General features: G+C 40.4%; 1 protein-coding gene across 3 annotated transcripts in view; it reads right to left on the bottom strand.

Moving 5' to 3' along the window:
• The window catches only part of LOC126342147 (ankyrin-1-like), a 279165-nt gene that overhangs the window by 56779 nt on the left and 196944 nt on the right, over positions 1-25442 (bottom strand). For all 3 annotated transcript variants that reach the window (XM_050001830.1, XM_050001829.1, XM_050001831.1), the window contains 2 exons: positions 18733-18874; positions 17182-17247 (listed from right to left, as the gene is read on the bottom strand). In XM_050001830.1, coding sequence (XP_049857787.1) covers positions 17182-17247; positions 18733-18874 — 208 coding nt within the window. The remainder of the gene's footprint in view (positions 1-17181; positions 17248-18732; positions 18875-25442) is intronic.

Below are 25442 nucleotides of genomic sequence, written 5' to 3'. Positions count from 1 at the left end.
TATCTGATCATATTTCTATATTCAAATCTACTGTTGGCAACTGATGCAGAAGCAACGGCAACAAAGTTATGTATTATTTTTACTATTTGATATCAGATGTAGAATAAATTAATACATGAATTGTCTGTTTATGAACAACATCAGTTCCTCACTCCTGTATCCACCACACAGCGTGCAAAGAAGACATAACAGACTGGCAATGAGCAAAAGGAAATTGGAACAAGAGCTTTGCACCCTGGCGCAGGACAATCTTTTCTTTATATTGAATTCTTTTTATTGTGTGTGTGCATATATTAAGCTAAAATATTTAAGTTGAGACATTTAATGAATCATGGCAAGGCAGGGAGAGAAACATCTAAATGCTGAGCAGCATCTGACATCTCTTGTGCAGTTTCAGAGTAAAGAAATAACAGAACTGCTGTCAGCAGTTTCTTGTCTTGTACAAGCCCAAGCAGCCCAGCAGCATAAGGCACTAGAAGCTAAGGAAGAAATTCAGCTACTGCCTCCACTATTTCAACAGTCTGACAGTTCGACGATGCGAAGGAAATATAGAAAGAATACATAACACAACTGCATCAACATCTTAACACCTACAAAATCACAGGTGAATCACAACATGCATTTTTCTTTTCATTTGTAGGAGTGTACACCTACTACCTCCTAGTGAAATTATTTCCTCTCAGCGAGCCCCAAGCTTGCCGCTAGAGGTCATAAATGCAACATTAGATGAATTTTTTGAAGTTCAAATACACATTGCTACTGTGTAGTACACATTTTTCTGCACACAATGTCAGTTCTACAAAGAATGAATAGTGGAACTGCAGGGCATGACTACAGACCGTAAATTCAATTGTGTCTATGGAGTAAATTATCAGGATGAAATGCTTTGTGATGCTATTATTCATTGTCTATCAGATCAGAAATTGAGAGCCAAAATTCTAAAGCATCGTAACCCTAGCCTCAGTGAAGTGCTTAAAGTTACTGACCCACAAGAAGTTCAAGATTTAGCCAAGCAATATTTCTGTCTATCCATTTTCACTTCACGTGAGACAGACAACCCATACTCCAGCCACAGCCCCTATTTCAGCAAGTCAGTGGTCATCACCGATAGTCATAATTCACAAGCCAAATGGGAAGTTTTGTCTTTGTGTGGACTTCAAATACACAGTAAATTCACAGACAGCCACTGGTTCCCACCTGCTCCCATGTATAGAGTAAATTTTGAATTGTTTAGCGAGCAGACAGTTCTTCTAAAAAATTGAACTTGACAAACCCTATCTTCAATTACCATTGGAGAAAGAGACAAAGAAAATTTTTTGTTGCGAGTACTTACATCAGCTTGTTTGAATATCAACACCTACATTTCAGAAGAGCTTCTGCACCTGCATTGTTTCAAAACTTTCTCGAACAAGTAACATCTAAGGTGTCTTCTTGCTTTAATTATCTTGATGACATGATCATATCCGAACAAACACTGGAACAACTTAAAAATTTGGACTGTATTTTCAAGTTTTAACTGAGGCTGACTTCAAATATAATTAGCAAGAATGTCCTTTTTTCAATATGACAACTGAATACTGAGGACATACCCCTGATACCAACGGCCCTCATACTTCATCAAAACATTTGCAAGCAATTTAGAAACTGCCGTCTCCTAAGAAATTACATGAACTACAAGCTGTTCTCTGAAAATTGACTCACAACATAAAGTCCATTCCTAATGCATGGAAATTGCCACACCTCTGAACTGCCTCAGATATAAAATTGTTCTGTTCCATTAGACAAAAGTCTGTGACTAAGCTTTTCACAGACTGAAAAAATGCATTGCTTTGTCAATCTTGCCTTATGCACTACAATCAAACCACTTGTGCTTTTAGTTGATGCCTCTTTCCATGTCTTTGGGACAGTTTTATCCCATAAAACATGCAAAACAGAATGCCTCATCACATTTGCTTACAAAAATTTGAACATCAATCAGGTTAATTATAATCAGCTGGAGAAGGAAGGAACAGTGTCACTAAATTTCGTCATTACCAGCATGGCAGAAATTCTTCCTGGTCACAGAATATAAGCCTTTGACTCTGTTGAAACAAGTTCCAGACTGCACAGCACTAAAGCTTCTACATTGCTCTCTATTATTGTCAAATTACCAGTATGAAATTCTGTATCGCCTGACAGCACAACATGCAAAGACATTGTCTTGTTTACTTGTGAGCACTGATGCAGCATTCAATACATCTCATATTGATTCTTCTGATTTGCAAGCACTGGATTCTTTTCCTATTGATTCACAGCAGATCTCACAAGGCACGGAGCCTGACCAATCACTATGCTTGCAAAAAGTTTCATTCCCAAAGGTTGGCCACACTCTCAGAAATGAATTCCCAGTCCCTTAGTGCAAACACACTTCTTGCGCCCCAACATCTTCTGAATGATGTGATTCTGCTTCACACACCTAACAAACAGACAAGTGTATTAATCCCTATTTCATTGTAGCAGCAGGTCTTAAGTCTTCTACACAGAGGTGATTGGAGAATAGTTTGCACGAAGCAGCTTGTGCACCAACATTGTGTGTCTGGTACCATGAGCCGCGGAATTTGAATCCGCACCAGACATCATGGACGTCGAAGATCCATAGAGGTCTCTGCACCATCACGCCATAAGCTGTAACAGTGTGTTCCTCCTGGCCCGCTGTTAGTGTGAGGACACTACAGTGGAACACGTGGTCCCAGCAGCCAACAGCGGCGCCCCCGATAGCGTACTTAAGCTCTTGCCTTGCGCTCAGCCAGTCTAATCTCGCATACATTGGTTTACACCTCTCTTCGCACTAGACAACATACTTCCTTGTTCTGTGTACGAGTGGATGTTTTTGTTTCCTTGTCACTCCGTTGTTCGATCTTGTTGCATTCATTCTGTCCTTTGTTGGTCGTGTCCGTCCTCTCCCGTTGTGTTGTTGTTTGTGGGCCTCTCCGCAGGTCCCGCCGCACTTTCCGTCACTGTTACCCTGCGACCATCCTGGTTGCAGTTACAACAGTATGTGGCTTTGTTTGCATATGCAGACACATACGGCAGGGCAACGTCATGCTTGCATGGACAATCTGGCTGCACCATGCCAGGAATTTTTCTTTTGGCCAGAATCTGAAACTCCATGGCTATGCCTCCCTATAGACTTTGCTGGCCCCTTTTTGCAAACACGTTAGTTGATTATTGTCGATGCCTGCAGCAAATACCCTTTTCTTACCCCAATGTATTTGACAAATGTTGGCAGCACTATTAAGGTGCACTTTTCTGATTTTCTCTCAAAGGCTTGCCACAAAGAATTGTTGCTGACAATGGACTTCCTTTTCTTCTAAGAAAATCGCAAAATTTTGCAAACACAATTGTATACAGCTTCTCAGGACAGCACTATTTTCACCACAGTCTAACAGTGACAACGAATGTGTCGTTCAAAGGTTCACAGGATGATAATGTCAAAATTTTGAACTTTACATTCACATGGAGAGGCCTTATTGAAATTTTGAGTTTTGTACTGGAAAGGTTAGGGTCATATTGTAGGGACATGAGGAAGGGTTGTGAAGAAATTCTGGATTTCAGGATTCTTGGAAGCCTTTGTAAGGGATGATTTTGAGGTACTGGCGGTGGGTCAAGATGGGATTTTGGTTGGAACTGTTCAAGGCAGGATTCACAGTCAGTTTGCTGTTGGAAAGGTTTTTGGATTGGAATGCAAAGTGATTTGACATTATTTGTGGAGAAATGTAGGTCCTTCACCAAAACAGTTTGATTAAAAGCAGGTTTAGCGCTGAAAGTGAGAAAATGATGACACAACTAATTAATGGAAAATCTCATATAAAGATGTGAAACAATTACTAACAAAGAGATACAGGGGCTGGCCAGTACTTACCTCAGCTCAGTACAGCTGATAGAAACACAAAAAACAACCGAAAATTTAAGTTCCTAGCTTTCGGAATAAATGTTCCTTCACCAGGGAGGAGAGAGGGGAAAGAAAGGGAAGAAGGGAAAGTGGATTTAGTTACTCACAACCCAGGTTATGAAGCAACAGGGAAAGGAAAACAGGGAGGGTAGCAAGGATGGAGGCATGGTTGTCAGAGGGAAGCCAAAGATATTCTACTGTAGGTACTGTGCCAGATTCAAACCAAAGAGGATGCATACAAAAGTAAAGAGGTGTATAGTATAAAGATGTAGGATGAAAAGATGCATGAATGGCTAAAGAGGAAAGGGAAAGAGGAGAAGACTGAAAAGTAAATGGGAGTGAGGTTGTTTAACGTAGGTTCAGTCCAGGGGGATGGCGGGATGAAAGGATGTGCTGGAGTGCAAGTTCCCATCTCCGCTGTTCAGAGGGACTGGTGTTGGGTGGGAGAAGCCAAATGGCACATACGGTGTAGCAGGTTCCTAGGTCCCTAGAATTATGCTGGAGGGCATGCTCCGCTACTGGGTATTGGACATCTCCTAGGCGGACAGTTCGTCTGTGTCCGTTCATGCGCTCAGCCAGTTTAGTTGTTGTCATACCAATGTAAAAGGCTGTGCAGTGCAGGCATGTCAGCTGATAAATGACATGTGTAGTTTCACACGTGGCCCTTCCTTGAATTGTGTATGTTTTACCAGTAGCGGGGCTGGAGTAGGTGGTTGTGGGGGGATGCATGGGGCAGGTTTTGCAGCGGGGTCGGTTACAGGGGTAGGAACCGCTGGGTAGAGAAGGTAGTCTGGGAATATTGTAGGGTTTAACAAGTATGTTACGGAGGTTAGGGGGACGACGAAAGGCAACTCTGGGTGGTGTGGGGAGAATTTTGTCAAGGGATGCTCTCATTTCAGGGGTTGACTTGAGAAAGTCATATCCCTGGCGGAGTAATTTATTGATGTATTTGAGGCCAGGATAATATTGGGTGACAAGGGGGGTGCTTCTGTGTGGTCTGAGGGTAGGAATATTGTTGTTGGATGGGGAGGAATGTATTGCTCGGGAGATCTGTTTGTGGACAAGGTCTGCAGGATAGTTGCGGGAGAGGAAAGCACTGGTCAGGTTATTGGTGTAATTGATGAGGGATTCGTCACTGGAGCAGATACGTTTGCCACGAATACCTAGGCTGTAGGGAAGGGAGCGTTTGATGTGGAATGGATGGCAGCTATCAAAGTGAAGGTACTGTTGTTTGTTGGTGGGTTTGATATGGACAGAGGTGTGGATGTGAGCTTCAACAAGATGAAGGTCAACATCCAGGAAGGTGGCTTGGGTTTTGGAGAAGGACCAGGTGAAATTCAGATTCGAAAAGGAGTTGAGGTTATGGAGGAAATCAAGGAGTGTTTCTTCACCATGAGTCCAGACCACAAAGATGTCATCTATAAACCTATACCAGGCCAGGGGAAGCAGCTGTTGGGTCTTCAGGAAAGCCTCCTCCATGCGGCCCATGAAGAGGTTGGCATAGGACGGAGCCATCCTGGTTCCCATGGCAGTTCCCCTGATTTGTTTGTAGGTCTGGCCTTCAAAAGTGAAGTAATTATGAGTGAGGATGAAGTTGGTAAGTGTGATAAGGAACGAGGTTTTTGGAAGATCTTCGGGTGGGCGTTGGGAGAGGTAGTGCTCAAGGGCAGAGGGACCATGGGTGTGTGGGATGTTAGTGTAAAGGGATGTAGCATCTATGGTGACAAGAACGGTTTCAGGTGGGAGAGGAGTGGGAATGGATTTGAGGCGTTCTAGGAAGTGGTTTGTGTCCTTGATGTAGGATGGGAGACTGCGGGTGATAGGTTGGAAGTGTTGGTCTACCAGAGCTGAGATACGTTCTGTTGGGGCTTTGAAGCCTGCTACAATGAGACGGCCAGGATGGTTCTCTTTGTGGATTTTGGGTAATAGGTAGAAGGTTGGGGTACGTGGCTCAGGTGGAGTGAGTAAGTCTATGGAAGCCGTTGTGAGGCCTTGTGAGGGACCTTGGATTTTTAGGATTTTCTGCAGCTCAGTCTGGATGGAGGGAATGGTATCCTGGGTAACAGCTTTGTAGGTTGAGGTGTCGGAGAGTTGACGCAGTCCTTCTGCCACATACTCCACACGGTCAAGTACCACAGTTGTGGAGCCTTTATCCGCCGGAAAGATTACAATAGATCGGTCTGTTTTCAGCTGCTTAATGGCACGGGATTCAGCTGGGGTGATGTTAGGGGTTGTTGGGATGTTCTTCAAGAAGGACTGGGAGGCAACACTGGATGTGAGGAATTCCTGAAATGTCTGCAAGGGATGGTTTTGGGGGAGGGGAGAAGGATCCCTTTGAGAAGGCGGTCGGAACTGTTGTAGACAAGGTTCAACACTGGGTCTAGTATTTGGGGGCTGTGTTTGGGTAGTGAAGTGATATTTCCAGTTGAGGTTCCGGGTGAATGAGAGGAGATCACATGGTGTTTTCAGTACAAGTCACTTACAACGGGGCCAAATCTCAGAATGGAAATGTCCAGAATCTCCAACACTGAAAAAAATGGTGAATGAAGATTACTACTTTTCCTTTTTTTTTTTTTTTAAAAAAAAGTGAGGAGTATTTAGGTTTGACCTGAAACTGGAATCAAAGAACATGGTGTTTGTTGCATGACAAAGCATTGGCACACAAAGGCAAGATAACACAATTTCTAGGCTCAAAAATTTGTTGTAGTGCTTTCAGCTCCCAGGTACATGCCATGTTTCTTGACTACCGCAAGGCGTTCAATACAGTTCCCCACAGTCGTTTAATGAACAAAGTAAGAGCATATGCACTATCAGACCAATCGTCTGATTGGATTGAAGAGTTCCTAGATAACAGAATGCAGCATGTCATTCTCAATGGAGAGAAGTATTCCGAAATAAGAGTGATTTCAGGTGTGCCACAGGGGAGTGTCGTAGGACCGTTGCTATTCACAATATACATAAATGACCTTGTGGATGACATTAGAAGTTCACTGAGGCTTTTTGTGGATGATGCTGTGGTATATCGAGAGGTTGTAACAGTGGAAAATTGTACTGAAATGCAGGAGGATCTGCAGCGAATTGACGCATGGAGCAGGGAATGGCAATTGAATCTCAATGTAGACAAGTGTAATGTGCTGCGAATACATAGAAAGAAAGATCCCTTATAATTTAACTACAATATAGCAGGTCAGCAACTGGAAGCAGTTAATTCCATAAATTATCTGGGAGTACACATTAGGAGTGATTTAAAATGGAATGATCATATAAAGTTGATCGAAGGTAAAGCAGATGCCAGACTGAGATTCATTGGAAGAATCCTAAGGAAATGCAATCTGAAAACAAAGGAAGTAGGTTACAGTACGCTTGTTCGCCCACTGCTTGAATACTGCTCAGCAGTGTGGGATCCGTACCAGATAAGGTTGATAGAAGAGATAGAGAAGGTCCAACGGAGAGCAGCGCGCTTCGTTACAGGATCATTTAGTAATCGCGAAAGCATTACGAAGATGATAGATAAACTCCAGTGGAAGACTCTGCAGGAGATGGTTCAAATGGCTCTGAGCATTATGGGACTCAACTGCTGAGGTCATCAGTCCCCTAGAACTTAGAACTACTTAAACCTAACTAACCTAAGGACATCACACACATCCATGACCGAGGCAGGATTCGAACCTGCGACCGTAGTAGTTGCGCGGTTCTGGACTGTGCGCCTAGAACCGCTAGACCACCGCGGCTGGCTCTGCAGGTGAGATGCTCAGTAGCTCAATACGGGCTTTTGTTAAAGTTTCGAGAACATACCTTCACCGAGGAGTCAAGCAGTATATTGCTACCTCCTACGTATATCTCGCGAAGAGATCATGATGATAAAATCATAGAGATTAGAGCCCACACAGAGGTATACCGACAATCCTTCTTTCCACGAACAATACGAGACTGGAATAGAAGGGAGAGCCGATAGAGGTACTCAAGGTACCCTCCGCCACACACCGTCAGGTGGCTTGGGTAGTATTGACGCAGATGTAGATGTAGATTAATACAATAGTAACAAAAATGTAAAGATGACACATTAAGTTGCAGACAGGCACAATTAAAAGCCACTTACATACAAGTTTTCGGATACAGCCTTTGTCAGAACAAGAAAAAGAAACACACACCATTTATACATAAAAGCAAGTGCACCTCACGCACACATGCCCTCGAACTTTGGCAGCACGGACCCAACATTCTTGATGAAATATATGACAGCATTGATGGTGCATTTTTCTTTCTCAAAGCCAAATTGATTCTTGCTGAATGATCCACAATTCATCAGAAATGCAATGAGTCTCTGGGCATAAGTTCGTTCAAATATTTTTGATATAACTGGTAGAATAGCTATAGGCCTACAACTGTGTTTTGTTAGTTTGATGGTGTATGATTTGTATTTTTAATAAACCACCAATCCTTGCTTTTACTGTCAGCACTACATACTGTATGTAAGTTTGTGCATCTAGTTCTCCGGCTGCTTGTAGTACTTTGACATACCTTCTTCATATATCCTTTAACACTCTTTAAAGTTTTCATTATTGCTACTTTTGCATTTTCTGTTCAGTGTTGTTATCTTGTGCCTAGAGACCAAAGTATATTTGGTATCCATTTTAGTTTTGGTTTTGGTTTTGGTATTAGTCTTTTTTTACTGGACATACTATGCTGAGATGGTAGGAATAGATATCTATAAAATTTGTCATTTTATGATCCAGTGAAGCATCCCTTTCCACGATTTATCATTCTTCTTTCTTAAGTTTAAGCCTAAGGACTGTTAAGTTTTGTTAGTTTAGGCTTCATTTTTCCCATTTTTAAAAACTTTTCTTTTATTGCAATATGATTTAAGCATATTTTGATTGGATCATGGTCTGACAGAGCTGTTTCTATGATTCTTCTTTTGTACTGAAAGTCACATACATTTGTGAATATGTGATCTACTTGTGTAGAGGTGTTTGCAGTTGTGTATGTTGGATTTGACATTGCATTGTTTGAACCAAATGTTTTCACTTTGTTGAGATTTTCCTTCTGTCACTGGTATCTTGCTATGTATTTATGTTTACGTCACCAAGTAGTATAGTGCTGCATACATTTAGCTTAGAATGATGCATAATAGTTCTCTGATGTTTTCAACGAAAGCGTCAATGGAGTCGTTTGGTGGTCTGTAGATGTTTGTAATGTAAAGCCAGGAACTACTTAAATTTATTTTTTTGGCCTGTTGCTTCTATAACATTCTGAATACTATATTTTATACACAAGTCATGACTGTTTATACAGTTTCTGTTTATATTGTTATGGGTCAGTACTGCAGCTCCCTCAGCTCTACTATTCCTCCTGCTTGAGCTACCAGTTACATTATAATTTGCTACAGTAAGATTTAAAATTTCCTGCTCATTTAGTCCGCGTTCTGTCAGAGCTAGAATATGTTTTAGTTAACTGCAGATTCAGGTTTCCTTGTCTTTCACTCCCATCATGCCCCATTAATTTCCCTTCTTTCTAATGATTTTACATGCATCTGTAAATGCTCTACAGAGTGTTGTAGACCTCTGTCTGTTTAAAGGTATGCCATCCTTTCCTGGGCAGTTTTCACACAGAAATTTGTTCAGGTCAATGAAAATAGTGCCAAGATGTTTGCATTGCTAATTTCATGGCACAGTTTACTTGAGGTAAATTTGTCAACTGACTGGCCTTTTTTATATGATTCCACTGAGTATGAGCCTGGATCCCTCATAGATACTTATTGCCACACGAATCATGTTTATTATTTCATTTGTAACTTCTTCTTCACTGCTCCTTCTTAATGAGTTTGTTCCTACGTGTACACCTTTGTAATTCTCTTTGGGTTCAGGACCAGTTCTGTAGAAGCTTGTTTTGTATTTGCCATATTTTTAAAATGTTTGCCAAGTTATTGTTTCTAATTCCAGGCTGCACATCAATTTTGCAGTTGGGGACAGATACTTTCCAACAGCAAGTCACCAATTATTAGAAATTAATTTTCATTTTCTTGCTTACTTGTGGTCTTGTGTTTTCTTTTACAGTATGTCATCAACTAACATTTAGATTTGTCTGTGGATTTTTAGCTTGTTTGGTTTACCATGGCATCATTGAAGACACTGGATTTGTTGTTGTTTTTACAGTCTGTATGAACAAATTAATTTTTGTGGTCTTGTATTTCTGTTTGTTGGATTTCACACACACAGAACTGTGTTTTCAGTTAGTTTACCATTTTCTTTCTTTGTAGTCAATATTTTGGTTTTTAATGCCTCAGTGTACTTTTTTAGCAATTTTATAATCTTGTCACACAATGTGACTGTTTGAACTGGGCTGGCATCCAGCTGAATAGTCCTTGACAAGGTGGTGGTGATGGTAGTGAGGAATGCATGATGTGTTTGCTATTTCTGACATTTTAAGATTCACATTTTATAGGAGGTATGGTGATGTTAAAATGGCTTTTCCAGAAGATAGCAGTACTGAAATTTCTGCAAGGGAAAACTGTTCTATCACCACCTACAGCAATAAGCTTGAGTCTGACAAATGGGTGGTACGTTTTTAATAGTGGCAGTGGACGCCACTTGAGTGTGAACCCTCACTTGTTAATCTATTCCCTGCAATTCTGATTGTTGCTTACTAATTGAAACAAAAGAACAAAAAGGATCTATCTCATTTCTGAGGTGCCAAATTCTCCGTGTTGGCTTCTGCACCACCACTACCACCACAACAGGGTGGAAATGACATCAGAAAAGAAATGTGTCATCACAGTGCACGAAGAAAGACAAAATGAAATAGGAGAAGATCAAATGCACATCTACAAGGGAGGAAAGTTAGGTTTTAAGAAGCAGGTCATGAGAAATGAAGCTGCCACTTCACTGAAGAAGGCTAGTGAAAAGAATTTATAGTTTTCATATACAAGGAAGCATCCTGAATGGTGATTTGAAAAAAGGCCTTCCAAAATGTAAATCCAGTTGCTCAGTTTGTACAAAGGGATTAATCACAAAATACCACCAACACATTGAAAAAGGTGATGGACCAAGGACTGGACAAAAAGTGACTAACAATTGTGAAGAAAGTGGTACACAAAAGACCGTCTATCACGTACCATAAAGTAGCTTGCAGAGTAGACAGTGTGTTCGGAAATTCCCTATTACATATTTCTAGAACTTGTAGAGGAGCAAGCATACATAATATTTTGAATAGAACCCATGTCCAGAATATACCATTCCCATTCCACGATGGTTTTAATTCAGATGTTTAACTCATCTACTTGTGCTTAAGGAATTGAATTAGCTGTGACACAGTACAATTATAATGTGACAATTGAAAAGAAACAAAGCAAAATATTGATTTGTCACATAAGCACATTCATTTCTATTAACACTTGGACATTAGTGTTTACCTTACTCCAAATCAAAAAGAACCCAGCAATCTGTACGTACAGAACGGAACTGACACTCAGTATAGTGACCACCAATATTGTTACAGACATTGTGCTTATGAAGCACGTTATGGTACACAGTCCCCATCCCACCTGGTGTCTCTTCAATTTCTAGAGCAGTGGCATAACTTATGCCAGTAGACCTTCCTCTGTCTGTACAGGAGTTTTGTAAATTGAGCTTTGCATAGAACACCTGAAGTACTAGTCTACAGGGGTTAAATCCAGTGATTCCAGTGGTCACATTGTTGGACCACCTTGGACTATCCATCTTATCATCTGAACCGCATGTGAGAAGTAAGGAGGTTCACCATCATGCTGAAACCAAATTTCCTGATGGAAATTCAGTGGTATGGCTTCCCAGAATGGGCCCAATACATTTTGTAGGAAGATCAAGTATGCAGGACCAGTCACATTGAATGGAAAGAGGTATGGCCCAATCACATGACTGTCCAGAATACCTGTCCACATGTTAATACTAAACCAATGCTGAAATAACTGAACACATGTGACACGAGGGTTTTCATCTGCCCAGACATGGCTGTCTTGTAAATTCAGAACACAGTCCCTAGTGTGGACAGGTCGTGAGTCATGCTTGGATAAATCAGTTGGCAGAGCACTTGCCCATGACAGGCAAGGTCTGGAGTTTGAGTCTCGGTCCAGCACACAGTTTTAATCTTCTAGGAAGTTTCTTATCACCACACATTCCATTACAGCGTGAAAATTTCATTCTGGAAACATCCCCCAGGCTCTGGCTAAGCCACGTCTCTGCAATATCCTTCCTTCCAGGAGTGCTAGTTCTGTAAGTTTTGCAGGAGAGCTTCTAATAAGTTTGGAAGGTAGGAGACGAGGTACTGGTGGAATTAAAGCTGTGGGGATGGGTTGTGAGTCATGCTCAGGTAGCTCAGTCAGTACAGCACTTGCCCACAAAAGGCAAGGTCCCAAATTTAAGTCTCAGTCCGACACACAGTTTTAATCTGCCAGGAAGTTTCACATTCTCTAGTAAACTTACATTCATCTGAGAACAGAACATGACTTGGAAACAAAGGTGTATTGATGCAGTGGTACAGGAACCACGTGTAGCAGGCAACACATTGTAAAAAATCAGCTGGAACCACAGTGTGTACCTTTTATAAGTGGTGCAGATATAACTGCTGCTCAAGAAGAATGTCCCAGATGATACTCTGACTAACACCCACTGCAAGTGCAACTGTTCATATACTTAACTACACATTAAGCCCAATCGAGGGAAGGAAAGACAGCTAAAAACATGGACTTAAGAAAACTTCATAAAATACTGCATAGAGACAATGGAGGTCATGAATTAAAGATTAAATGTCCTTTGCCGTATTGCTACAACGGGTAAAAAGTAAAACATGTATGACAGCCTGCATGTCGTTCAATAAAACAGCTGATAACTCCAATGACAAACATAAATGAAAACATAAATGGTTATAAAAAAGGGCATTCTGCCAGGAAATGGCGAACCATTAATGGCCGAGGACAATGAGAACAAGGTGGTGGGGGATCACCACTTAAGAAATGGTGATGACTAAAAAGATAGAGTCCAATACGCAACCTAGCTAAAATGATCTCATAGTGGAAGGACCGAGAGGTGGTCGTACAAGCCACTGGGAGAGGTTTAATTCCTCAGAGCTTGTTTCCATGAAGGGGAAACAAGTGGTGATGCCAAAGTGACACGACCTGCTGACAGAGGGCAACATAGACATCATCTGAGGGAATGGAAGAACTAGCTGGCCGAAGTTCAATGACTACAGCCTTGGTAGCAGAGGCAGCAGCCTCGTTGCCTGTCAGAACGGTGTGACCAGGGATCCACATAAACATCACAGTGGCTCCATCAAGAGCGAACAGAGTGAAAGCTTTCCTGGACCCATTGCACTAAGGGATGGACACTCTATGGCACACAGAGGCTCTGAAGGACATTGAGAGAGACGGAGTAAATGACACAATTTAAAAGCCTTTGTTACTGGATGTGCTGCATGGCCTGATGCAGTGCGAAGAGCTATGCCGTAAATACTGAGAAGTCTTCCAGAAGCTGATACTGAAAAGCATTGGTGCCAATGACGAAGGTACACCTGACACCAACTGTTAGTCCAAGAGCCATCAGTGTACACAAAGGTGCTATTGCGAAGTTCCACATGAAGGTCAAGAAACTTACAGCAACAGAGAGAATCTGGAGTAGTGTCCTTAGGAAGTGAGAGACGTCCAAGTTGAACACACACTGGGTCACAAAGCACAGGTGGTGCAGGTTCACACCCACTGAGAAAGTGACAGGTAGTGTGAAGTTAAGCCGCCGGAGCAACAGTTGAAAGTGAACTCCAGGAAGTAACAGAGAAGAGTTCACACCCCATACTGGGGATCAAAGGAATCATTGAAGAAGAAGGCAGAGGATGTGTGGCCAGGCATGGCAGGTAAATGGAATCTGCTGAGGAGAAAATCACAGTGGTATGGTAGTTCGGCAGCTTCTGCATACAGACTCCACCAGACTAGTGTAAAGGGCACCAGTTCCCAAATGGATGCACCTCAGTGACAGCCAAGTGCTAGCCTTCGGAGACTCACTGCTTCCAGGGGCAGAGGGTGGAGGATTCTGCTCCATGATATCTACAGAGGCATCAGCATTTGCCCTCTGTTGGTCTGCAGAGTTCAAGGCAGAGAAACTGTTGGCAGTTCTCACTGGCAACATAGAGGTTGGCCGGGTGAGGGTATCATGTGGCGACACCATTGAAAAGGACCTACTCATTGGTGAAGGAGAAGACTGTTTGCCTTTGTTTGCTTTCTTGGACACTTTGAAAGTGGCAGGTGATGATTCATATGTTTGTTGGCTGGAGGGATGTAAGGAGTCATTGCAGGAATATTTCTTCTGTCCTTTTCTGCCAGCTGGCAGTGTAGCAGGTGACTTCGTCCCATGAGGCAGAAGTTTGATGACCTGTTGCACAGGTGGAGGAGGAGGAGACGGGGCTGCAACCATGACACTGGGTGATCTGACAACCATGGTGCTTAATTTGAGCTCGCATGTCAGCGTGGCTATGTCCTTCATGGAGTGGTAGCAATAACAGTACTGTACATGCCAGATGGTAAAATGCAGGGTTCCCGACTAGCCAACGACTTGCGAGCAACAGGGTAGGGCACCTTCTCCTTCACCCAGATTTCCTGGGAAGCCCACTCGTTGAGATACACAGTATAATCTCAGGAGGAGGCTGCATGGTCGCCATTGCATGTGTGCAGTGGGGAGAAGAAGGCAGACAGTCACCCTCCAGAGCATCCCTACCACAGGTTACACACTTGGTCGTGCGTTAACATGACATTCGAGTATGGTCATAACGATGACACTGGTGGCAGCACATCGGGTTCGGAATGTATGGTCAGACTGTGATAACTTCATAGACTGCTTTGAACATCGTCAGAAGCACTACCCTGTCAAACATCAGAAAAAGAGTGTGTGGGGGCACTAAGGATGCATCTACCTTTTTCATCACCTGATAGACTCCAATGACGTCATGATCAGAGAGGTATGTTTGGATTTCCACCTCAGTCAGATCATCAAGCAGCCTTGTGTAAATTATGCCACATGAAGAATTCAGTGTGCGATGGGCCTCAATATGAACAGGATAACCATGGAGGAGTGAAACTCCAAGCAGTTGTTGTGCTTGAGAATCAGAAGTTGCCTCCAAAATAAAAGTACCGCTGCATTAGAGAAAGCAGGATTTCACAGGGCTGGCAACTACATCAACACTTTTCTGAATAATAAATGGATTTACCATTGCAAAGGACTTGCCATATTAAGTACATGAAATCACGAGGAACTGTGGTGCAGCTGGGAGGGCTTTTGAATCGTCAGCCTCATCTCATTTCCGTTTAGTAGATGTAAACTGTGAAGAAGAGGTCTGGCTCATTGTGAGAGAATCCTCCATGATTGCTAGCATCTCCGATGGTGCACTCTATCCAATTGGTGGCCCCCCTCACAGTGGGCACACTCGCCTTAGGTGATTGTTCACATCTCAGGTCACACCTCCTGAACACCTGACAAAGGGACCAGTTGGCAATTTGGGAAGGTAACAGCTCAGGCAATCACCCCTTCCTAGGCCTGGCCTATACCAGTGGGTACATGTGAATCCTACGAGCTATGCATCAGCCTTCAGGAGTGTACAGAGATGAAAAATAAAAAGAGGAACCTGAAACACCGAAGTGGAGGAAGAATAGGAGAAGGGGAATAAAGAAAGAAAAAAGGAACGAAAAACAATGGAGAAACTGTTCTGATGTCAGGCTACTGAAAATGCAGATCAAATTCTCAAAAACATCTCAGACATGTTCCCCATGGGAAGGGGAAAAAATAGCAAGAGGATAGACATGCAACATGGAAGGGAAATGAAGCTGCATAGTCTGGAGCCCCATGGTAGCCAAGCACAAACCCAGCAAAGAGTGGCGAGCCCCTTCGGAGGTTTGAGTACTTGTTGATGGGTTCTTTTCAACATGATGCAGTACACCTTCTTTGAATTCAGGAATGCGGCATTGCCATGGAGCATCAAAATTCTGCCTCCTCACAGTGACGGTACCTGTTTCTCGGAGCCACTGCATAACTTGGGCAAAAAGTTTGTGTGATGGCCTGCTATGTTGCAGAAAACATTTGTGATGAGGCAGATTAGCACCTCGTCTGTTACCTTGCTGCACTATATGCAAGAAGTACAGCTGTGTATTCCTAAAATGTGTACCAAAACTTGTTTACTGTATCGGAGATGCCTAGGCATTGAATAAGTTTCACAAAAAGCCAGAAATTAAGTGACATTAGGTGGTCATCTGGCATAGTATATGTCACCCTGTCTACCCTATTGCATACCAGGAGAAGCAACTCTGAGACCTTTCTCTCCCCCTCAGCAGATGTGGATGCATTGAGAATGGGATCCTATTCAAAGTATTATGTACTCACTCCCCTCAACAACTCCTTGAAGTTTGTAACGGGAATTTCTGTACAAGCTGTAGATATAGATGTAGGAGAAAAATTTCCCACTGGTCATAATCTCCAAAAATTTTGTCACTAACTGGTGGTGGGGGGTAGTGTTTAACGTCCCGTCGACAACGAGGTTATTAGAGACGAAGAGCAAACACGGGTTAGGGAAGGATTGGGAAGGAAATCGGCCATGCCCTTTCAAAGGAACCATCCCGGCATTTGCCTGAAACGATTTAGGGAAATCACAGAAAACCTAAATCAGGATGGCCGGAGACGGGATTGAACCGTCCTCCCGAATGCGAGTCCAGTGTGCTAACCACTGTGCCACCTCGCTCGGTTTTTGTCACTAACTCAACTGCATAAAGGCTGACATTTCCTACTCATAATACCATCCCTTCTTTTTAGTTCTATGTTCATCAGTGTGAAAATCTGTATGTAATTATCTTAAATCCTATTAGTGATTCAGTACTGTGAGAACTGATCAACCTAGGGAAAATGAATGAAAATATTACTTTGTGCTTATGTTTCACACTGACTTACAGCTAAAGTTCTTCCTTATTATTTAGAATTCTTGAAGAACATTGCTAGATTACTCATATAGTACTATATATATTTTCTATTGTAAACATAAGCTAACAAACTTTTGAGTTTTGTCAAAAAAGTTCTGAAATTAGAGCCAGTAAGTTTCTCTACAACTAAAACTTGATTCCGTTTCTGTTTCCTTGTCCCCCTTTCCTCCCACTCCACCAACCTCACTTGCATTCATTTTCCCAAAGCAATAAAAATATATAATAAATTACTGCTAGGAGATGTCAACAGAAGAGCATGTATACTCACCACTTTTCATCTGGGTTAATAAGACATGCATAATACAAGGCTGCTGGCACAGGTGTACGCTGACGCCTGTGAAGAAAACTGACATTAGAGTTAGATCCGACAGTATATGGCTCCTTCACACTGGGGCTCCTTCACACTGCCTTCAGAAACAATCATAGACATGTATCATTTTCTTGTAAAACAAGAAGCTGGTGGAAGTTTTTGTTTTATTATGATGCAACTGGTTTCAACCTAATGATCATCTTCACAGTAGTAAATGAAAAACTTTTAACAGCTTGGTGTGGTTATTTCACAACAAAATGTCATTTATGAAAGCTGTGCCACACAACTGTGAGAAGAAAGACATGTGATGTTCATTTTAAATATTACTTTAATATTATTTGAACATGTTTATACAGAGTATCAAGTTTAAAAGTTGATTAAGAGATCAATCACTAGTTTTTTCATAGAACACCTGCAGAAAACATTTGATTGATAATGCACTACATGATAACATGTGTTAAATAGTGAGAGAGTAAAAGAGTCAGAATGTGATTCAATCGCAATTCAAGGTTGCAGAAGATATAAGAGACATGCAAGGCAAGTTCTACAAACACAGGAAAGAATGACTAACACTGTATGGTACACAGTGTCTATACTGGTCTGTAATGTTATTGTATTTCTATACAAGCTCTTGTGATCTGACTATTCTGCTGTACAACACTTGTATGCCAAACTAAAATATCAGACTATGAGAACATTTTAGCAACAAAAAGGATTTCTTTTAATTTTGATCTACTAATATAGAATTTGATGAAAAGTTAAATCAAATTTTAGTATGTGTTCATTTCATTTCCTGATATGACTTCTATACAGTATGATAAAGCAGTTAATGTGCAGGTTTGCTTTTGGAAGACTACAGGTGTACAAATATTCAGTGCTGCATAGGACTCAATGGTTGCTATAGTTCAATCCACAAATGATGGCAGTTCACGCAACACGGGTCAAGGATGGGGACTGCACTGGTGCTGGTTCCACACAATGGTTGCGGTAATTGCATACATGTGCTCTGTGCTTGAAGAAACCATTTGTACTGTAAATTGTGTCTCTCACTTGCACATGCATAATTTGTCGCTTACCACCACCATCAGCTGTGACAGTTGTCAAAAAACCGAATAAAAATTCACTGAATAACTTGCTATGATCATGTTTAATACTTGCATTTGCAAGAACATTAACAGAAGATCTGTGAGAACACTACTGAATGGTCATTTGTTGTCAGAGAATGCATGACATAACTGTGCAGAACAAGTCTAAACTCACTGCCACCATTGATGACTCCAACTATAGTGGTGCACATATTAAGCCATGGAAACAAGGGAAGATAGTGGGAAATGCATAAATTTTGAGGATACACTGCAACTATAGTGGTGCACATATTAAGCCATGGAAACAAGGGAAGATAGTGGGAAATGCATAAATTTTGAGGATACACTGCAAGGTGCATGACCTGAGTTAATTATAATAAATACATGTGGCTTCCAGTTATAAACAATGTACATCTATGCATACCAAGGAACAGGATGGTCAGCATCAGCACCATGGTCTAAAAGAATCTGAACAAACAGTCTCTTTACTTCTTTAGGTGCTGATGAAGTAGCAATTGCTACTAATGGTGGAGCTTCAAATGTGTAGCTGGCATTTACTGGAAGCCCTATAAAAGAAACAAAATGTTAGTGAAACAAGATATAAATATTTATACTTTTGCAAAACATCATCTGAGAAATAGAAGAATTGAATACAGTAGTCAGTGCATGATTTTCTGGACAATGTGACACATACTCATCCCATGAACATCAAACTTTATGTTGAATACAGAGTGTATCAAAATGAATCATCCAATTTAAAAAAAATAATAACTACTAGTTATGTGACACATGTGTGAACAACATACTGTTGGAAAATGCAAACTTTCAAGTTTTACACAGTTACTGCTAGGTAGCAGCAGTTCTAGTAAAAATGATGTTGGGACAGCAGGAAGTGTTTTGTGTTCTACATTATGCGCAGAGCGTGTCAGTAATAGCTGTTCAGCGAGTGTTTCATACTAGGCATGGTGTGAATCCTACTACAGCACAGAGCATAAACAATTCAAAAAATTCTAAAATTTAATGTGTTCTGTGCAGTTTCATTGGAAAAGGTGTATGGTCCATTTTTCTTTGTTGAGAACACTGTTACAGTTAGCACATATCTCAATATGCTTGAGAACTTTTTTTTACCGCAGTTGGAGACTGATTAAAATGACTTCATTTACCAACAGGATGGGACACCGCCACACTGGCTTCAGGAAGTGCGGGAACTTTTAAATCAAAGAATTACTGAATGATGGATCGGTCGCACTGGACGAAATGATTCACCCTTACATTACTGGCCTCCAAAGTCACCAGACCTGACTACATGTGATTGTTTCTTGGGGGATTTATAAAAGACTCTGTTTAACTGCCTCTGTTACCAACAACAATTAATGAACTTAGACTTCTCATAACAGCAGCTGTGGAAGCTGTAACTCAAGACATGCTTGTTGCAGTGTGGGAACAATCTGAATATGACATTGACACATGCCGCGTATCTCAAGGGTGCATATTGAACACCTATGAATAGGTGTGTATATATGAGTTTCTGGTTCATCAAAAAACAAAATTCATTGTATATGTCACAAGAGCATTTGTTGCATGCCTTCAGTTGCTCAACATCAGTTGCATTACGGCAAGACAGCCACATAACCTCAATACCACTACTGTCTGCTGTCCCTTTTCCCGGCCAGGCTTAGTGCTGATACAACTGCTATCTGCTGTCCTGTTTTCTGGCCAGGCTCAGTGCTGGTACAGTCTGGATTAACTGTGCTCTGTGCTCTTCTCTCTCTCTCTCTCTCTCTCATGCACACATGCATGTGTGCACCCACTCGCCCCACATCCACCCACCCACCAAAAAAAAAAAAAAAAAAAACACACACACACACACACACACACACACCTGCACACCACTCTTTCAGTCATTCATATAACATTCAACACACATCTCTCTGTATGTGGAATCATTCAATTAAAATATAGCAACTGAACTGTTCCTGTAAAAAATCACTATATGATCAATTACACTGACAAGAATATAAGAAATAACTGAACAAAAGATTAATAATGTATTTTTTTCAGCAGCCAATGCAGTACAGACACGAACTGTCTGTGTTATATTCCAATGTCTACAGTCTACTAATAAGTGATATGTTGTTTTCAAAATCTTTTTTTAGTAAAACTATCTTTTAGAAAAAAAATGAGTAATATAGAAAATGAAAAGTGTAAGGCATTGTGTAGGATAAAGAATCTTTTAAACTTGTGATTGAAGAACATGTGTACACCATAATACAGCATTTTCAGTGTTAAGTATTAAAGTTAATGACTATTAAAGTGTTTTACATAGAAATACATTATCTGAAAAACATCACACAATACTAGTTGAATTCTTTATAATAAGTCAACAAAACATAAAAAGGAGCATGTACAGAAATTAAATGACATAATTCTTGAGACCAAATTGTATACAAAGTAAATTTTTTTTCAGCACTCAGTCATATGTGAAGAATGTATAGCTTGTTCATTATGAGTTTTTGTAAAAGACCTGTGAAGGTTCATACCAGTTGCATGAACTTTATAAATGAAATAAAACTCTCTGTTGTCTCAGATTTAATGGTTTTTCAATGTGCACCATCGAGACTTACTGAACTTTTATTTACATAGTCTCCCCAGTGGGGCAGCATGGTGGTAGGTTGGTTGAAAGCTGGAGAAGACAATTATTTGAACACTGTTTGCAACAGGGCGATGATATGGAAAGGGGGACAGGGGAAGGAATCAGCAAAAAATAGCCAACGAATGTTATAGTGAAAGTGGAGTTCCATGCTACAAAACTAATGGATATCTATTTTTTCCATTTTTCAAAAAAATTAATTTTGCAGTTTTTCATATGTTGTCTTGTGGATCACATCTGTATATGTTATGCTCTCAGTGAGTAAGTGGAGCTTCTTGTTATCATCAGAATCAACAGCAATAATTTATTGTGAGTAATTTTGAAGATGAATAATCACTAACTTGATTTGTGGAGGAATGGTACTTACTCTGACAGTGACTTCAACACTCAGAAACATGATGCTCGGGATACAGTTAAATATGAACAGGTATGTACAAGAAAGTAATTAACTGAAATTTATCTCAAACAGGAAGTGATTTAATCATAGAGTCATCAAGCATATGCATGTTGCAATGGTGAACTGGGCACAGCTACTGTTATTTGCAGCATAACATGTGGACAAACAAAGATGAATATCTTGAACAGAACCAAACAAGAGAGACATGAAGAAAGAAAGAAACCGTAAAACGACATAAAATATGATCACAAGAACAAATGACTACAATACGTGGTCAGGGAACAAAAAAGCAAGAAACAGCCAAAATATACTTTACTACCAATTTCAACCAATTTTAATCACAGACCATAATTTCATGAAATGTACATATGGAAGAATAATCATGGCCACCACAGTAAGCACACAACTGTTCTGAAGGTAAGAGAGAATAAGACATTTAGATTATTACCAATTTTTTAATGAATCAACATTCCCATGATTTTCTAGCTGTATTGAATCTAATCACCAATGATTGGAATCAGCCACCTGAAGAAACTTGTGGATCATCTTTCTCACTAGTTTGAGGCCATTATTAAGGCCAGAGGTCATATTACACAGTGTTAGTAAGGTATGTCTTGGGTGCGACAGATTTTTTGTCTGTGAGGTTTATAATACACACACAAAATTTCATTGCAATAGACTTACTTTTTTTCCATGGCTATGAAACATATGTCAGCACTTTTGTTGACTCAGCATTCATTTAAAGCTGATTCCTACAGCACCTCTGCTGCATTTAAACCTGACAATTAATTATACAACCTATGTGTTTGCTTATATGTATACATACACATACAAACAAAATTATGGAAATGTATGTTTACACAACAGAGAAAATGCTATGATATTGCATACCTATTACAGTCTACAAAATATAGTTTAATTTCATGAGCCACTCCAATGTGCTGTGGTCCTGTTTGACGCAGTAAGTTGCTTGAGAATACTGGTAACAATACAGAACAATAGCAATGGATACTTCACTGGAGGGTTAGTTATTTGCGTGTTCCTTCCATTGTAATAGGGACCTCTTGCTACTATGCAGAGTGAGTCAGTTTTACAATTAAAGTACAGTACAGTGAAAAACTATGGTGACATGCTGGCCTTTTACGCAATTTCTTACGTTATTTATAGGTACTTGACCACTGTGTTAAGCTGCTGATAGATGCTGAAAATAATTATTGTCAGCAACAAAAAGAAAAAAAAAAGTGACAAAATGAACCACCCATGATTAAAATATTGAAAATCTCAGTAGTATGCTAAAAAGCTTACAATGGTATAAAAAGAACTGCACCCGAATACATATATCCCATGCCTGATAATATGGCCACAGCAGTAGATGATTTAATAACATCACGTACTTTCCCAGACTATCTAAAAATAGAGCAACTATCATCAATCTACAGAGAAGACGATGTGAGTGGGTACTGAAGGTTCTAACTATCATCCTGAAAAAATTATGCTACACTGATAAAAACTTTCTCAGTTTTATCATTGGCCACCCACTGCATGAAGCTAAAAATTTCAGTTAATTGTGTGAATTTTTCTCCCCCCCCCCCCCCCCCCCCCCCCCCCCCCCCCCCAATGGTGAATTTCGGAAGTGATTGCATTTGAAGGGTACAAGTACCTGGGGGATGCGTGATGAGATGTCAGCTGTTTATGGAAATGACTGCTAATCTTATAATCTATTGTGAGGTGCAAAAGAAATTTACAAACTGGTCACATGTCCCTGACAGCTGAGCGAAGTGCAAAAGTCAGCTTGAAAAGACATGCTTTCAACTTCTGTGGGTCTGTTATGGAGTCACCCTCACAGATTACTTTTCCATGGGTCAAATCATCACTGCCAGATGCTACAGCAATCTTTTACTCTAGTTCTGCAAAGCCCTGATTACAAAACACTGTGGTACACTCTCCAAAGGTGTTGATCTCACCCATTCATCTCAAGTTGCTCCTGACAGTATAAGGGCATGTGGTTTTCAGATATTGCAGCATCCACCTTATTTGCTGGCCTCTCACCAAGTTTTCTTGTTACCAGAAATGAAGAATTCGTTGCATCGTCATCGATTTGACAAAACGTAATTAATGAAGTGGAAGAGTGTTTTAAGGCAAAATCTGCAAACTTCTATGATCAAGGCATTTGGAAGTTCAAGGAATGCCGATAAAAATGTATAAATCTGGATGGTGACTATATAGAGAAGAACTAACAACAAAAAATCAACACAGACTACCACATTTTTAAGGGTGATAATTAGAACTGTACAATACCCTCTCATAAATCTAAAACTCGAAGGTAATGACCCATCTCAATCTTACCTACATGTTCTAAGAGAATTGAGAAGGCTATTTACACTAGACTAATTACATTCCAGTATCAACACTACCCAACATTTGAGAATCAAAATGGCTTTATGAAAAACAAGTCAGTTTCAAAAGCTGCAGCACAGTTGACAGAGGAAATAATAATTGCCTTAGAGAACAAAGAATATGTTATTGCAGTATTCCTCGATCTAGAAAAGGTATCTTATTGTTTATCATCTCCATATTACTTGACTTGCTATGGAATCTGAGTATGAGAGCAACTTCTGTCTGTTAACGAAATCATACATGAGCAACAGAAAACAATTTTTGTTGCTTAAAACAAGCAGTGGGTCATTCAAATCCAAACTTATTAATATAAAATATGCAGTACCTCAAGGTTCCACACCAGAATACCTTCACTCATTGATTCACGTTAATGTTATAAAGTACTATGTTCCTGATTCTAAAAAAATATAATAATAATAATATTGTATGAAGATAATAGATCAATTATGTGCAAATAAAAAGCTTATGACAGTCTAGAGGTACTGTGTAACTGTGTTATTAATGAAACAGACCAGTATTTCAATGAAATCCATCAACTTATAAGTGCTGCAAAGACTGCAATTATGGACTTTTAACTGTAATAATGGATTTAACACTTAGAAACAGAGTTTGGTATGAAACCATCCATAAGAATATTACTGCGTAAATGGAAAACTGGACAAAATTCTTGAAGATTACAGTCCAGGATAACCTCAACAGAGACATGCAGTTAAGATTTCTTAAACAGCCTACAAGGTATCTAAAAACATGTTTGCCAAAGATGATTACCAATTATTTTAGAAACATGTATGTGTCAAAAGCTACATATCATTTGTTGTTTCATAGAACCTGAACTATGTGATAGAAGTATGGGCTGGCACAACACAAACACATTACTACATAGTCGACAAAAGCTGTCAGAATTATATGTGGTGTCATATCAATAACCACAAAACCTGCTTCCAAAATTAGGCGTATTTACCATTATAAGTGTATATACAGGGTGATTCTTATTAATCTTTCAAAACCCCTGAAGTGAGGTATATGACACTGAGACAAGCAGTTAAGCATAAGACACTTAGTAGACGATTCTGAGACAAGCAATTTAAGAATGTGGATGTCAATATAGGGAGTACATAAAGTCCGGGAACACTTTCAATTATTTATTGCACAAGACCTAAGTATTGTACAGATGTCATACATATTGCATTTTGAAGAGAAAATTTGAAAGTATTCAATATGCGAACCATGGGTGACCTGGCAGACATCAATACGGTAACTGAATTCTTGCCATACCCATCCCAGCATGGGATCGTCATCTGTGGCAATCACTTCCTGTATTCTCTCCTGGAGCTCCGCTACATCACACGATAGAGGCGGTAGATACACCAGATCCGTATTGTGTCCCCACACAAAAAAGTCACATGAAGTGAGATCGGGTGATCAGGGAGGCCATTTCATGAAACAGCTGTCCCCTTCTGCAGCATGGCCTTGCTACCTGCAAGGGTAGGATCGACAAGCCAATGTACAGCAGGTATGTAATCTGGTAATGTCACATGTTCAACATTTTTCGTCCACATTTGGGGTATTTCCTGATATCTGCAACCCCATGTGTCTTAAATTAATTGTCTCAGCATCATCTATGTTGCTTCAGTGGTTTCTACATGTTAACAAGACTCACCCTGTATAGTAAAAGTAACACTGCTTGTGA

The sequence above is a fragment of the Schistocerca gregaria genome, chromosome 1, assembly GCF_023897955.1.
Source record: "Schistocerca gregaria isolate iqSchGreg1 chromosome 1, iqSchGreg1.2, whole genome shotgun sequence".
Classification (NCBI taxonomy): domain Eukaryota; kingdom Metazoa; phylum Arthropoda; class Insecta; order Orthoptera; family Acrididae; genus Schistocerca; species Schistocerca gregaria.
The sequence above is the reverse complement of the archived record's forward strand: the minus strand, read 5'-3'. Positions and strand labels throughout refer to the sequence as shown.